Source organism: Crotalus tigris, unplaced genomic scaffold (assembly GCF_016545835.1).
Source record: "Crotalus tigris isolate CLP2741 ecotype Arizona unplaced genomic scaffold, ASM1654583v1 scf7180000023746.1698619, whole genome shotgun sequence".
Taxonomy (NCBI): Eukaryota; Metazoa; Chordata; class Lepidosauria; order Squamata; family Viperidae; genus Crotalus; species Crotalus tigris.
The window spans coordinates 729,817-743,459 of NW_024100155.1; the positions used below are offsets into that span (position 1 = coordinate 729,817).

Consider the following 13,643-nt stretch of genomic DNA (forward strand, 5'->3'; position numbering starts at 1 on the left):
GGCATGGAAGACCTTCTTCCCTATTAACCCATGATCCACCTTTGGAAAAGAGGTAGAAGGGCAGAGCTTCTGAACCCTGGGCAAACTATCCCAAAGTAGATAAAAGTGGTCTTTCTTTGGAGGTAAGCAACCCACCAACCCCTGGCCCAACCCAACAGAGACATTGAAATGGACTTATCAACGATTGCCCCACGTACTACGGCATATTCGTCAATCTGCCACAGTATCCCTATCAAGACGAAATTAATCAATGAAATGACCACGGGGGTAGGGGAGGTGAAGGTGTTGGAATGACACAAGGATGAGTTAGTCCTCCAGTTACGACACGTTTGCTCAGTGAGGGTTCAAAGGACCACCAGTGCTGAAGGTAGGGACTTAGGATAGGTCCTTAAAGCTTGGTAAGTCAAACTTTCTGATGAGTAGTTCAAGGCAACGAAGGCAAAATTTGGGGAAACCTCAGGGGGGTCCAACCTGGACCACTTTAAGACGTGTGGACTTCAACTTCCAGAAATCCATGCTGCCTGGGGAATCCACAGGACTTAAGGTGGCCATGGATGGACACCCCAATGTAGCCCCAAGCCAGCCCAAACCTCTTCCTTCCTTCCATGCTGCCTGGGGGATGCTGGGAGTCGAAGTCCACCAGTCTTAAAGGCTGGACATCTCTGGATGATATGATAAGCTCACATTGTATCTCAGAAGATCCCTGGATCTTACTTAGCTGATTAGGGGAGATGATAACGGCAGCCCAACGCACCGGGCATCAGGGCACCAACTCTGAAGAAAACGAGACTCGTCCTATCCTAGAAAAATTCTGTTTTTTGGTTTTTTTTTTACCTTTCGCCGAGAAATTTTAGGCGATGCAGCGAGTTAATCAGACACGCAGCATAATCCCTGGGGAAGATTACACAAACTTTACAGCCACAGCGGAGTGTGATGGTAGCAGCCGAACCAGGCCTAACCGGATTTGGGAAAGGAATTTCCTTGGGTTTGGGGTGGGGAGGGGGAGAAAGAGAGAGGAAGGTGGGAGAGACTCCATCAGCCCTGCCCTGACCACTGGGTGCTACGGCCGCTGCTGCTTGGGAGCCACCAAAGGTTGAATGCCACTTCAGAAATGCGGTCGGGCACAACAAACAAATAATCGGGATGAAGACGACCAAGCCTAGAATTGAGGTTTAAATTTCAGTCGTGGAGTTGCTGAATGAAGTAGAGGTGGCCACTCTGTCCGGTGGACGAGATTTCTCTTTCTCTTTCTCTCTCTCTCTCTCATCTCTCTCTCTCTCTCTCTCTCTCTCTCTCTCTCTCTCTCTCTCTCTCTCTCTCTCTCTCTCTCTCTCTATATATATATATATATATATAGATATATATATATATATATATATATATATATATATATATATATACACAAGCACAAAGCCAAAGATCCCAGCCTGAAGATGACGAGTGGGACCTTGTCGAAACGTCGCCAAGATACTCTCAATCTTACACGGGAAAAGACCCAAATACGCCAAGACCTGCATATATATATATATGTAGGTCTTTGGTTATTCGGGTTTTCTCCCGCGTCAAATTGGAAGTGTCTTGGAAACGTCGCCAAGACACTTCCAATTTGACGCGGGAGAAAATCCGAATAACCAAAGACCTACATACAAACACCCGCGAAAACCTCAGAAAACATACATACATACATACATATCCATATATCTTCTATCTCTATCTCTCTTATGTATCTCTATCTAATCTATCAATCTCTATCATCACTATCATCTATTATCTCTATCTATCATCTATATCTAATCTATATATTTAATCTATCTATATCATCTCATTATATCTATCTATCATCTCTTTCTATCTATCTATCTATCTATCTATCTATCTATCTATCTATCTATCTATCTATAGAGAGAGAGAGACAGAGAGCTATTCCTATTGCTTTGGCAGAGGTAGGTAGAAAGAGAGAGACAAAGAAAGAAAGACAGAAAGAGAGAGACAGACAGAGAAGGACAAAACTGTTTCAAATAGGGAAGTGGTAAACAGCTTCTCCTTGATCCAGCTGTTCACGCCAGCTTTGGAAACGGGTCCAGCTGCTGCTCCTGCACGTAGGCAGTGAAGGCAGCCTGATTGAATCATCCCTCATATCTCTCAGCCACTGAGGAGTGACCCCGGGGGTCAGGCCTGCATGCTCCAAGCCGGGGAAGGGAGGAGAGAAAAAACACCCAGCAGCAGCCTTGCTCTCACCAAGCTCCCGAAGCCGAGTCCCCGCCAGGCTCCCGCCAGGCAGCAAAGCATCTGAATGGATCTCCAACCTTGCAAAGCACGCCCAGGACACGTGCAGGAGAGTCCCGCAGCTGCAGGGCCGGCCTCACCCCTGCCTCAGATAAGCGGAATGCAAGCAAGCTCAGGTTCACTATGGAGAGCCTCAGGGTTAAGTGCCGCGAGGTGCTTCGTGCTCCTCTCTGCCCTTCAGTTTGCCCGGTGGGTCTTCTGAAAGCAGCCACCCAGGGCCAAGTTGCAGGAAAGGCGACAGCAGCTCAGCCCCTCGGCTTACGTGCCGGACGAGACTCTGCTCTGCGGGACGAGTGGCGCAACTGGAAAGCACAGGGGCTTGGTGCTTGGCCTCCAACCCCCGCCAGCCGCAACTTCCATGGGCCGTGATCTAGGCACAGAGGAGAGAGAGCCTTACGAAAGCGGTCGAATCGGAAGCAAGGGTGGACAGTCGCGATTCTCTTTAAAGCAGCTTGGAAGGAAAAGCCAGCGTCTAAATCCCAGGTGCTGGGAAAGTTTGCACGGGTGCAAATCTCTTCGTTTCCGTCAATAGAATAGAATAGGAGCTGGAAGGGACCTTGGAGGTCTTCTAGTCCAGCCCCCTGCTCAAGCAGGAGAACCTATACCCTTTTAGACAAGTGACTGTCTAGCCTCTTCTTAAAAATCTCCAGTGATGGAGCGCCCACGATTTCTGGAGGCAAGCTGTTCCACTGGTTGATTGTCCTCCCTGTTAGGAAATTTCTCCTTAATTCCAGGTTGCTTCTCTCTCTGATCAGTTTCCATCCACTGTTTCTCATCCTGCCCTCTGGTGCTTTTGTGAATAATTTGACCACCTCTTCTTTGCGGCAGCCCCTGAAATACTGGAATATTGCTATCATGTCACCCCTATTTCTTCTTTTCTTTAGACTAGCCAAACCCAAGTCCTGCAGCCGTTCTTCGTATGTTTTGGTCTCCAGGCCTTTGATCCTCTTAGTTGCTCTTCTCTGAACTTTTTTTGCAAAGTCTCAACATCTTTTTTGTAGTCTGGTGACCAAAATTGGCCGCAGTATTCCAGGTCTAGTGGCCTCGCTAGAGTTTTATAAAGTGGTACTAATACTTTGCGTGGTCTTGATTCCATGCCTCTGTTTATACAACCCGAGATTGTATTAGCTTTTTTTGGCTGCTGCCGCACACGGCTGGCTGATGGTTAAGTGATTGTCCACTACGATTCCAAGGTCCCTCTCACAGTTGCTGTTTTTGAGCCAGGTCTCGCCCAGTCTGTACTTGTACCTTTGTACCGATAGCCATTGTACGATGGCTCCGGAGAGAGCGCAAACGAGAAGGGCTCTTTGACACCCGTCACTCGTCGCAGGTGGTCGAAGTTCTGCTTGGCTGACGGAGCAAAGCCTGATCCTGTCATCCGAGCACCCGGCCAACTGCCCGGGTATCTTTTCTCTGAGGGCGACACTGATAACCCAGGAAATTGGGACACCAGGCCGGGCGAAAGGAGAAAAAGAGGATCTCCGATAGCGAAACGGGGTGGTGGGAATGAGAAGGGGGCCCCCCAACAAGCATATGGTGGTCCAAGACCCTCCCAGCTCTGCGTCCTGGGAGGTGGAGATGGGTGGGTGGGTGGGCTAGATAAGGTTACCAACTCTACAGATGCCTTCTCTCTAAAGCTGGCAGAGCAAATGGGACACCCAAGAAGAAGGATGGCGAGTGAATTTGGGGAGGGTCTTTCCTTTGTCCGTCGTCGCAAGGCCAGCTTGCCGCGGCACGAGGCTGCTAGGACCAGACCAGGGCTTCACACTGACCACTTGATCACAAGTATCTATGATTAATGTTTAGTGACCGTTCGAAATCACGACACCGGGGAAAAGTGACAAGACCGTTTTTCACACTTTTGACTGTTGCCGAATCCCCGTGTTCATGTGATTGACATTCAGACACGTGACAACTGGTTCGTGTTTATGACGTTTGCCATGTCCAGGGATCGCGTGATCCTCTTTTGCGATCTTCTGACAGGCCAAGCCAAAAGGGGGGGGGGAGCCAAATTCACTTAACCACCGTGTGATAAATTAACAACTGCAGTGATTCAGTTAGCAACAATTGTGGCATGAAAACTCACAGAATGGGGCAAAACTCACTTAACCAATTTCTGACTTAGCATTGTAAGTCCTGGGCTCAGCTGTGGTCAAGACTTTTAATAATGCTTCATTGCTGAGGGTCTTTAAGAAGAGATCTAGCGCAGAGGTAGGCAACCTTGGCTCTTTTATGACTCGTGGAGTTCAACTCCCAGAATTCCTGAGCCAGCCACGCTGAGGAGAAATGGAGAGGTTTCCATGCTGAGCCATGCTGGCTCAGGAATTCTGGGAGTTGAAGTCCACGAGTCATAAAAGAGCCAAGGTTGCCCACCCCTGGTCTAGGGTCTCCTGCTTGAGTAGGGGGCTGGACTAGAAGACCTCTAAGGTCCCTTCCAGCTCTACCCTGATGGACTGGAAGATCACTGTGCTACCAACTAGGTCAGTGGTTCTCAACCTTTTTAATGCCGCGACCCCCAACCGGTCGTAAGTCGAGGGCTACTCAACCGGTCGTAAGTCGAGGACGACTCAACTGGCGCAGCACCGTTTGCAGAATGGGACTTTTGGCGGGCTCAGCAGGGCAGAGACAGCCTGGACCATTCCTATTGGCTTTTGAAAACCAATAGAATTAGACTGTATTCAAGAGAGTCCATTCTGTTGGCTTTCAAAAGCCAATAGAATAAAAGGGAGTAGCACAGCTAAGGAAAAGGGGGGAAAAAATGGCGGACTGCGTTGTTTGGCTACCCCCGTGAAATGGTCGTTCGACCCCAAATGGGGTCCCGACCCACAGGTTGAGAACCACTGAACTAGGTGGTCATCTCTGAACGGGATTGATTAGGCACTCGATTAAGACTTAAAACTGACCTTCTACTCAACTGATCAAAAATTTCGCTCCTTCCAGAACTCTCGGTAGAAAGACGCCACCAGCTCGGGTTGAGAATGAGGTGGGGCCATCCTGAACCCAAGAGGACCATCCCACATTCAGGGCCTGCCCTTGAAATCTGGGTCAATTTGTAACCCGGCTTGACTTATTTCTGATCCGCAGTCCCCCACCTGTCCTTGTCCTTCCCACTCCCCGTCCCGGTTTCAAGGTCCTTCCAAGGCTGTTTTGCAACGGGCAAGTAGGAAATTGCTCTTTGTCCCAGCTGCTGAAGGCCTGATTTTCAGATAGGTCTTCGTCATCCTGGGAGCTGGCACGAAGGGATACCGGACCGTTCTCCCCTCTGTGGTGCAGACCCACATCAAATAATTGAGGAGAGGAGCAACCTGGAACTAAAGAGAAATTTCCTGACAGTGAGGACAATTATCCAGTGGAACAGCTTGCCTCCAGAAGTGGTGGATGCTCCATCACTGGAGATTTTTTAAGAAGAGACTGGACAGCCATTTGTCTGGAATGGCATGAGGTCTCCTGCTTGAACAGGGGGCTGGACTAGAAGACCTCCAAGGTCCCTTATGGCTCTATTATTCTTCCTTCCTTCCTTTCTCTTTCTCTTTCTTTCTTCCATTCTTCTTTCCTTCCCTTCTTTCCTTTCTTCCTCTTTCTCCCTGTCTCCTTCATCACTGGAGCTTTTCAAGAAGAGACTGGACAGCCATTTGTCCAGAATGGCGTAAGGTCTCCTGCTTGAACAGAGGGCTGGACTAGAAGACCTCCAAGGTCCCTTCCAGCTCTATTATCCTTACTTCATTCTTTCCTTCCTCTTTCTTTTTCTCTTTCTTTCTTTCTTCCATTCTTTCTTTCTTCCTTCCCTTCTTTCCTTCCTTTCTCTTTCTTCCTCTCTCTCTCCCTCCTTCCCTTCCTTCCTCTTTTTCTTTCTCCCTCTCTCCTTCATCACTGGAGCTTTTCAAGAAGAGACTGGACAGCCATTTGTCCGGAATGGCAAAAGGTCTCCTGCTTGACTAGAAAACCTCCAAGGTCCTGTCCAAGGTCCTCTTATTCTGTAATTCGGCTGGTCCCAGAAGGAAACATCCTTGTGAGAAAGAGGAAGTCCTTTTTGACCCGTATTAATGCTAACACATTCACACAGCCTCGGTGGTTCTACCAGAGGAGCCATTTGACCGGGAACTGCATGGGGGTGAAACAATTCCAGATCTTGAGAAGAATCAGAGGCAGATGAGGGAAAGCGCCTTAAAAGTAGCCGTTTGTCCAGAATGATCTAGATTCTCCTGCCTGAGCAGAGGGTTGGACTAGAAGGCCTCCAGGGTCCCTTCCAGCTCTATTATGATTGATTGATTGATATGGTCTAGGGCAGGGATAGGCAACCTTGTTCCCCTCATGACTGGTGGACTTCAACTCCCAGAATTCCTGAGGCAGCCACGCTGAGGGGAAAGGGAGAGGTTTCCAAGCTGAGCTGTGCTGGCTGAGGAATTCTGGGAGTTGAAGTCCACGAGCCATGAGGGGGCCATAGTTCCCCCATGCTGGCTGAGGAATTCTGGGAGTTGAAGTCCACCAGTCATGAGGGGACCATAGTTCCCCCGTGCTGGCTGAGGAATTCTGGGAGTTGAAGTCCACCAGTCATGAGGGGGCCATAGTTCCCCCGTGCTGGCTGAGGAATTCTGGGAGTTGAAGTCCACCAATCATGAGGGGGCCAAGGTTGCCTACCCCTGGTCTAGTTTGATTTATATATATACACATAGATGTTAAATATATTTATTTATATAAAACTATAAGTTCGTGTCAAGAGTCTCTGACTTCATTTGGGATACCTGCTGCACAATTCCCTGACACCGCTATAGTCAGGCACGCTGGCTGAGGAATTCTGGGAGTTGAAGTCCACAAGTCATCAAAGGGCCAAGTTTGAAGCCCCCCTGCTTGTGGACTTCAACTCCCAGAATTCCTCCGCCAGGCACGCTGGCTGAGGAATGCTGGGAGTTGAAGTCCACGAGTCATAAAAGAGCCAAGGTGGCCTACCTCTGGTCTAGGGTCTCCTGCTTGAGCAGGGGGCTGGACTACAAGACCTCCGAGGTCCCTTCCCTATTATTCCTATTATTCCACGATATCAACCTCTGCAAAAACTCTCTGCTTTTAGATCCCCGAATTCCAGAGACGGACGTGACCGGGGACGGGTGGCAGGACCCTTCCTGCCACCCGTTCCACTGGCTCACCCAGAAAAAAAGGGCTGGAGAGTTTTGGCCAAAGGCTGAGCACTCCGCAACGAAGCCATAAATAGTTTTGTGTCACGTCCCCATCGCTTTTATGATGTTTGCAAAGGAGGCCTGCATTGATAAGGTTCTCTCCTGTTTGGACTTGCAACACACAAAGGGGAAGAAGCAGGCTATTTCCCCAGTCCTTTCCGCCTCTTATAAGGGGGGGGGCTCACCCCAAGACCAGGGGGGCTCTTCCCACCCATTTAGGGCCACCCCATGGCTTACCCACCCACCCCGGGCCTTGTACCCCTGGGCAGCTTCCAATGATTATTGCCCCGATTCTTTTACAACAGGAAACCCAGTAGGATCCAGCTGCTGGCAGATCCCCAAGAGCTGCTTTGCAAAAGATCAGCAAGGGTTCCTTGTTCTCCCCCCCCCCAATCCCATCATTCAGAGAGGGAGGAACCCACCCACCCTTGAAAGGCCCTGGGTTAAAAAGTAACCAGGCTGCCAAGGGGAAAACCAGTGGGCTTTTATGCTCAAAAAGGATGAAAAACCAGCCGTTACGAAAACAACAACGTGCAAGGGACACTTTGTTTGTGGCTGCTTTTGTTTTCTCTTTAGCTCAAGAGAGCAAAACACGGGTGCAGCTTCTCCTAAAAATAAAAAAAAATAAATAAAATCTAACCCAGTGTATCATTTGGGCTCTCTTCCCCCCCCCAAAAGTAGACCCTTTTAAATAGGGACGGAATTTGGTTCTCTTCTTGCAGAAGGAAGAGGCCTTCAAAAGCCCCCCCCAAATATATATATATATATATATTGAGAGACAATGAACAGAAGGAAAAAAACCACGCCATCGGCAATCACTAACGCCTTTCCAAATGGGAAATTAAGCTTGTTGCATCTCAGGAACCAAAGCGCACGTATTTCCCCCAGCTTCCATTAATAAACCCACGATAATTCCATTGGTCAATAAACAAATCCATAAAATATTTAAATGTATCATGTTAATCAAGGGAAATAGAGAGGGGATGGTGAAATGTATTGAGTTGACTTGTTTCTATATGTGTTTACTTTTGAATGTTGGACCACCCAACCACCACGGTGGGTCCTGAGTACTTTTTCTTAAGAATTAAAAAAAACAACAACAATAAAATGTGATAAATACAATAAACAAATCCATAAAATGCTTTTTTGTTCCCCCCACCATTCAGTCAGAACTGAAGATGCTTCTTGGACGAGAAGCGAAACGTCTTCAAAGAGGGGAGGGGAGAAAGACACAGAAAAAGGCGAGCTACCTTTTGGGAAAGAAAAGAGGAAAAAAAAAGCACTTTGGGGGATATTTCCCCCTTGTTTTTCTCACTCTCTTTTAAGGTTTTGACTTCCTTTTTCAATCAGCCTTTCCCGCCAGAGACGGTAAACCCACAATACTTGTTAGAAAGGACTAACATATTCTTCCAAGGATGAGCCCATGATGCTAGCTTATCCTGGACACCCCTTTAGGACCGTGTTTACCAAGGCCAGGGTTTATTTAAGTTTTCCAAAGAGTTTGCTCTCTCTTGGTGATCCAGCCAGAAAGAGACGGTCAGAATCCATAGCCAGCCACGTTTTTTTGCAAACCAGGAAAATAAGCTGAGTTGGCATTTTTTGCAGGCTAAAAAACAAGCCAGCATTGCGGGATTGAATGGCAGAAATGGAAAAATATTTCCACTCATGTACAGTACATAGACTAGAAATTTCCACTCATGTACAGTACGTAGACTAAGCTAGAAATTCATTGGCGGTATTATTGTGGCTGCATTCCGATGCAACGATACATCAGAATATCCTGCTAATAATATCTTGGTAATAATCCTATTATCCTCCTTTTTTTATGACTGTAGCCCACATTTTACTGCTATACAGCTATCCACAGATATGAAAGACATGGAGCCAGCCATTGGTTCCCCCCCCCCTTTTTTTGCAAAAAACTAAAACTAAAAATGTTTGCTTTTTTTCAGCAGCAAGCCAAATTGAATCAAACTTTTCAAACATTAAAGATCTCAACTTGGCCACATTTCAAAAGGAAGATGTTTGCCCCCCCCTCTCCCGGTCTCGCTCCAATTCTGTTCTGAGTTCAAAACACGTTTTTGGAGTTTGAAAGGGGGGGGCTGTCCCAGAACAGCCCTTGTCAAACGTAAAGCGATTGCTTTATCCTTCATCTGAGAACTATCTTTATATTCAACCTGCGTAATTTTATTCTCCAAAAAGACACAGTTAACGGAACAAGAATAACCGAATCGGATGGGACCTGGGAGGTCTTCTAGTCCAACCCCCTGCTCAGGCAGGAGACCCCATACGCCATTTCTTCCAAGCTAGGTTGGTACTGAGACCAGCCTGATGGCTTCACACGCCACTCAACAAGCGACAACTGCTAAACAATCCAACTCTTTGGCTCCCGTTTAGCCAAAGCAACTTTTTCGGAGCACTCACACTACGATAGACTATTCCTACACAGTGCAGTTCCACCAACGGCATCAGGACTTTCCCAAGGAAAACTTCTTCCTAACGGCAGGAAAAGGGTAGAGTCGAGGCACTATAAAGATCATAAACTGATCATCCATCCTCTTTTAATCGGACTCCAAGAGTCATCGTACACTGCAGTTTCCCTTCCTGCTGAAAAGATTTTTTTCCAGTCTCAAAAGTTTGACAAAATGCCTCCCATTCCATTTTATGGCGAGGAAGAACACAGAGATGGTTACGCCGCCCTCCCAAATGGCTTTCAAGGGGTTTTTTTTTGGGAGGGGGGGAAACAAACAAACAAACAAAAAAAACGAGGTTGAACACAGGCAAATGGTTAGCCAGGTCTTGAGATAGCTAAACACACACCTTCCTGAAAAATAACTAAACGAAACCTCATTTTCTGAAGATTTCCCAAACAGAGGAAATTGTACGAGCAGCACAGGTTTAATCCGTGATATCCCCACCCATTCCAAAAAAAAAAAAAAATCAGTTCTCTGATTGCAACTTTCCTAACACATTTTAATAATAACAATAAAGAAAAAAGGCAGAACCTTTTAATAGGATTTCCTAAAATGTCTTTGTTGGTAAAAAATAGTGGAAATTTCCAGACCTCACCCTCTTGGTCACAAAGACCCCCCCCGCCATAAAGTCAATTTCTTAGTTTTAAAGAGTCAACGCAAATCATCAATCGACAGCTTTAATTGATTTGAAGCCGGGTGATGGTTTAAAACAAAAACAAAAAGCTTTAAGTGGGACCCCGTCCCTGTTTCTCCACGACAAACAACCTCAAAGAAGCAGGAAAATGAGGGTAAAATATAATTTACCCCTGAAAGAGTATGTTGGCCTTTTAAATGCCTTTCAAATTCAGAACTGAGCCCTATCTACGCTCAAGACCAGCGAACGCCTTGCTTTTTCTGCACAAGCTACAATTTAAAAGTCGCCATCCTACACCCGCTGAATAAAGGAAAGGGGAGGGGGTGTTCAGGACTGACGGAAGCAACCCCTAAGTCAACTTTTTTGTGGGGCCCCCGGGCTGTTTGTGCAACACAAAACCGGGTGGGGAGGGGGCAGAGAATGGCTAAACAAGGGGTCCACCCAAATTGAGTCTAGAATCATGGCGAGATTATATCCCTCTTGGAGAGATCCCCGTCCCCAAAGGAGGGATAGGAGAGGAGAGGGAGAAAGAGAGAGACCCCCCATCCCAATTCCCCCCCTTTTTTTAAGGAGGAGAAAAAAAGTTTAATGGGGGAAGGAGGAGGACGCAAGACCCCCCCCTCCCCAAAAAGCAGCAGAAACTTGCAAAATGGGGGTGAAGCTTTGTCAAATTCAGTTCAGGGAGGGAATTGAGATTTGCAGGGGGGGCTCCCTTTTTTTAAAATCCGAGGTGAAGCCAAATTACAACACAATGACCAGAGGCGGATAAGAGCGCTGGGGAGGGATAACACGCTGGGGTGGGACTTGTTTCTCCTCTCCCCCCCCCCCAAGTTGCAAAATAAGCCACACATTTTGCAAAACACAGTTTGGAGATGGCCAGGAGGGGAGGGAAGAAAAGGGAGAAGGTGGGGGGGGGAAGCCTGGGGTCTTTTTGTGTGTGTGTTTTGTTGTGGTGGGGTGGTGGTGGCCGCGGTGGTGGGGAGCAGGAGGAGAGGACCACCTCCCTTTCCCCCCCCACTCCAGGGCTCCACGCCAAGTTTCCCATCACAATGTAGGGCCCCCTTGCATTTCTATGGGGTTTTTATTGATCCCCCAGCCTTTCAAGCAGGATCGCGGAGTTATAAAATATTCACAACGCCATTGAGGGCCGAGATTGATCACTGCCCCGCAGAGGAAGTGGGGATAGAAGGTGGAGTGGGGGGAGGAAGCCCCCAACCCATTATTGGGAGCCCCCAACCCATTATTGGGAGCCCCCAACCCATTATTGGGGACTCCCAACCCATTATTGGAAGCCCCCAACCCATTATTGGGAGCCCCCAACCCATTACTGGGGACTCCCAACCCATTATTGGGAGCCTCCAACCCATTATTGGGAGCCCCCAACCCATTATTGGGAGCCCCCAACCCATTATTGGGGGGGTGTCTCTTCTAAAGTATGCTGGAGCCCCCTCTCCCCCAACTTCGTTTCTCCAACAGGGCGCCCCCCCCAAAAGACACCCTCCCTCTTTCCCACGATCCATTTACTCCCCCTCCTCTGGACTCTCCCCCGCCAATTAGCACCAGCCACTGTGGGGGAGGGAGGGGGGGTCCTGCCAAGGTGGGGGGGGGATGAAAGAGGCTTTGCAAGCCCCCACCCATTCTTGGGGGGCGGCTCTTTTAATGCAGGATGGACCCCTCCATACCGGCCGCTCCTTCCCTTTCCCAACCAGGCGCCCCCCCCGCCCTGAAAGATACTCTCCCTCTTTCCCAGAACCAACACTAGAGAGGGACGACCCTCCCCATCGGGCCCCCTCCTCTGAGCTCCCCCACCCATGATTCCCAGCCACGGCGGGCTCAGGCCCGTGGAAGGACCACCCCATCGTGTCCCCTCATGTGGACTCCCCCACCCATGACTCCCAGGGGTCTCGGGGCAGGGGAGGATGGCTTGGGGGCGCCTACTGTTGGAGGGCGGAGGACGACCCATCCCATCGGGACCCCTCCCCTGGGCTCCCCCACCCATGACTCTCAGGGGTCTCAGGGCAGAGAAGGATGGGCTTGGGGGGTAGGACGATCCTCCCCAACGGGCCCCCTCCCCCACCCGTGGTTCCCAGGGGTCTCGGGGCAGGGGAGGATGGGCTTGGGGGCGCCTACCGTTGGGGGACGGAGGACGACCCTCCCTCGCCTGGACTCCCCCACCCATGACTCTCAGGGGTCTCGGGGCAGGGGAGGATGGGCTTGGGGGGGAGGACGACCCTCCCCACCGGGCCCCCTCCCCTGGACTCCCTCACCCGTGATTCCCGGGGGTCTCGGGGCAGGGGAGGATGGGCTTGGGGGCGCCTACCGTTGGGGGGCGGAGGAAGACCCTCCCTCTCCTGGACTCCCCCACCCATGACTCTCAGGGCAGAGGAGGATGGGCTTGGGGGCGGAGGACGATCCTCCCCATCGGGCCCCCCTCCCCTGGACTCCCCCACCCATGATTCCCAGCCAGGGCTCCGGGGGGCGCCTACCGTTGGGGGGCGGGGGCTCCGGCCTCCTCTCCGCGGCCCCCGCGCCGGGCGGCGGCTCGGGCTCCATGGCGCTCAGGTGGAGGGCGGCGGCGGCGGCGGCGTCTCCCCCGCAGCCAGGACCCCTCGCCCGCCGCCCCGCCGCCGGGGGCCCATCGCCGCCGCCGCCGCCCCCCGCTCGCCTCGCGGCGGCCGCTGCACACGGAGGCGCCCCGCTCAGGGCCACGGCCGCCGGCTCCGACCGCCCAACCGCCCGCCCGCCGGTCGCTCCCGCTCCGCCGCCTCGTCCCGACTGAGCGACCGGCCGGCACCGCCGCGCTCCCCACCGCCCTCGCGCATGCGCCGCCGCTAGGGGCACGCCGGGAAGCGTAGTCCGCCGGGCGGAACCATTCCCAACCCCCACACACAAACACACAAACACACACAGAGTTTCCCCCCCGCCTTCCTCTTCACCGCTCGGCCTCCGCCGCCCTTGCCCTCCCCTTGGACCGCTCCCCGCGTCCACGCCTTCCCCTTTCCTCAGTTTCTTGATTCTTCCCCCCCTTTGGTGAGGGTAATGGGTTCGCCCAGCGGTTGGGGCCGGGCGCGTAACCCC

General features: G+C 50.7%; 1 protein-coding gene across 3 annotated transcripts in view; it reads right to left on the bottom strand.

Annotated features, from left to right (window-relative positions):
* The window catches only part of NR6A1 (nuclear receptor subfamily 6 group A member 1), a 52,234-nt gene extending 39,053 nt beyond the window's left edge, over window positions 1-13,181 (bottom strand). For 2 of the 3 annotated variants that reach the window (XM_039321588.1, XM_039321589.1), the window contains exon 1: window positions 13,052-13,172. In XM_039321588.1, coding sequence (XP_039177522.1) covers window positions 13,052-13,118 — 67 coding nt within the window. In that variant the 5' untranslated portion in view covers window positions 13,119-13,172. Of the gene's footprint in view, window positions 1-13,051 lie in introns of all 3 variants that reach the window. The other variant, XM_039321590.1, reaches the window with a different exon arrangement.
* Window positions 13,182-13,643: the final 462 nt, after the last annotated feature.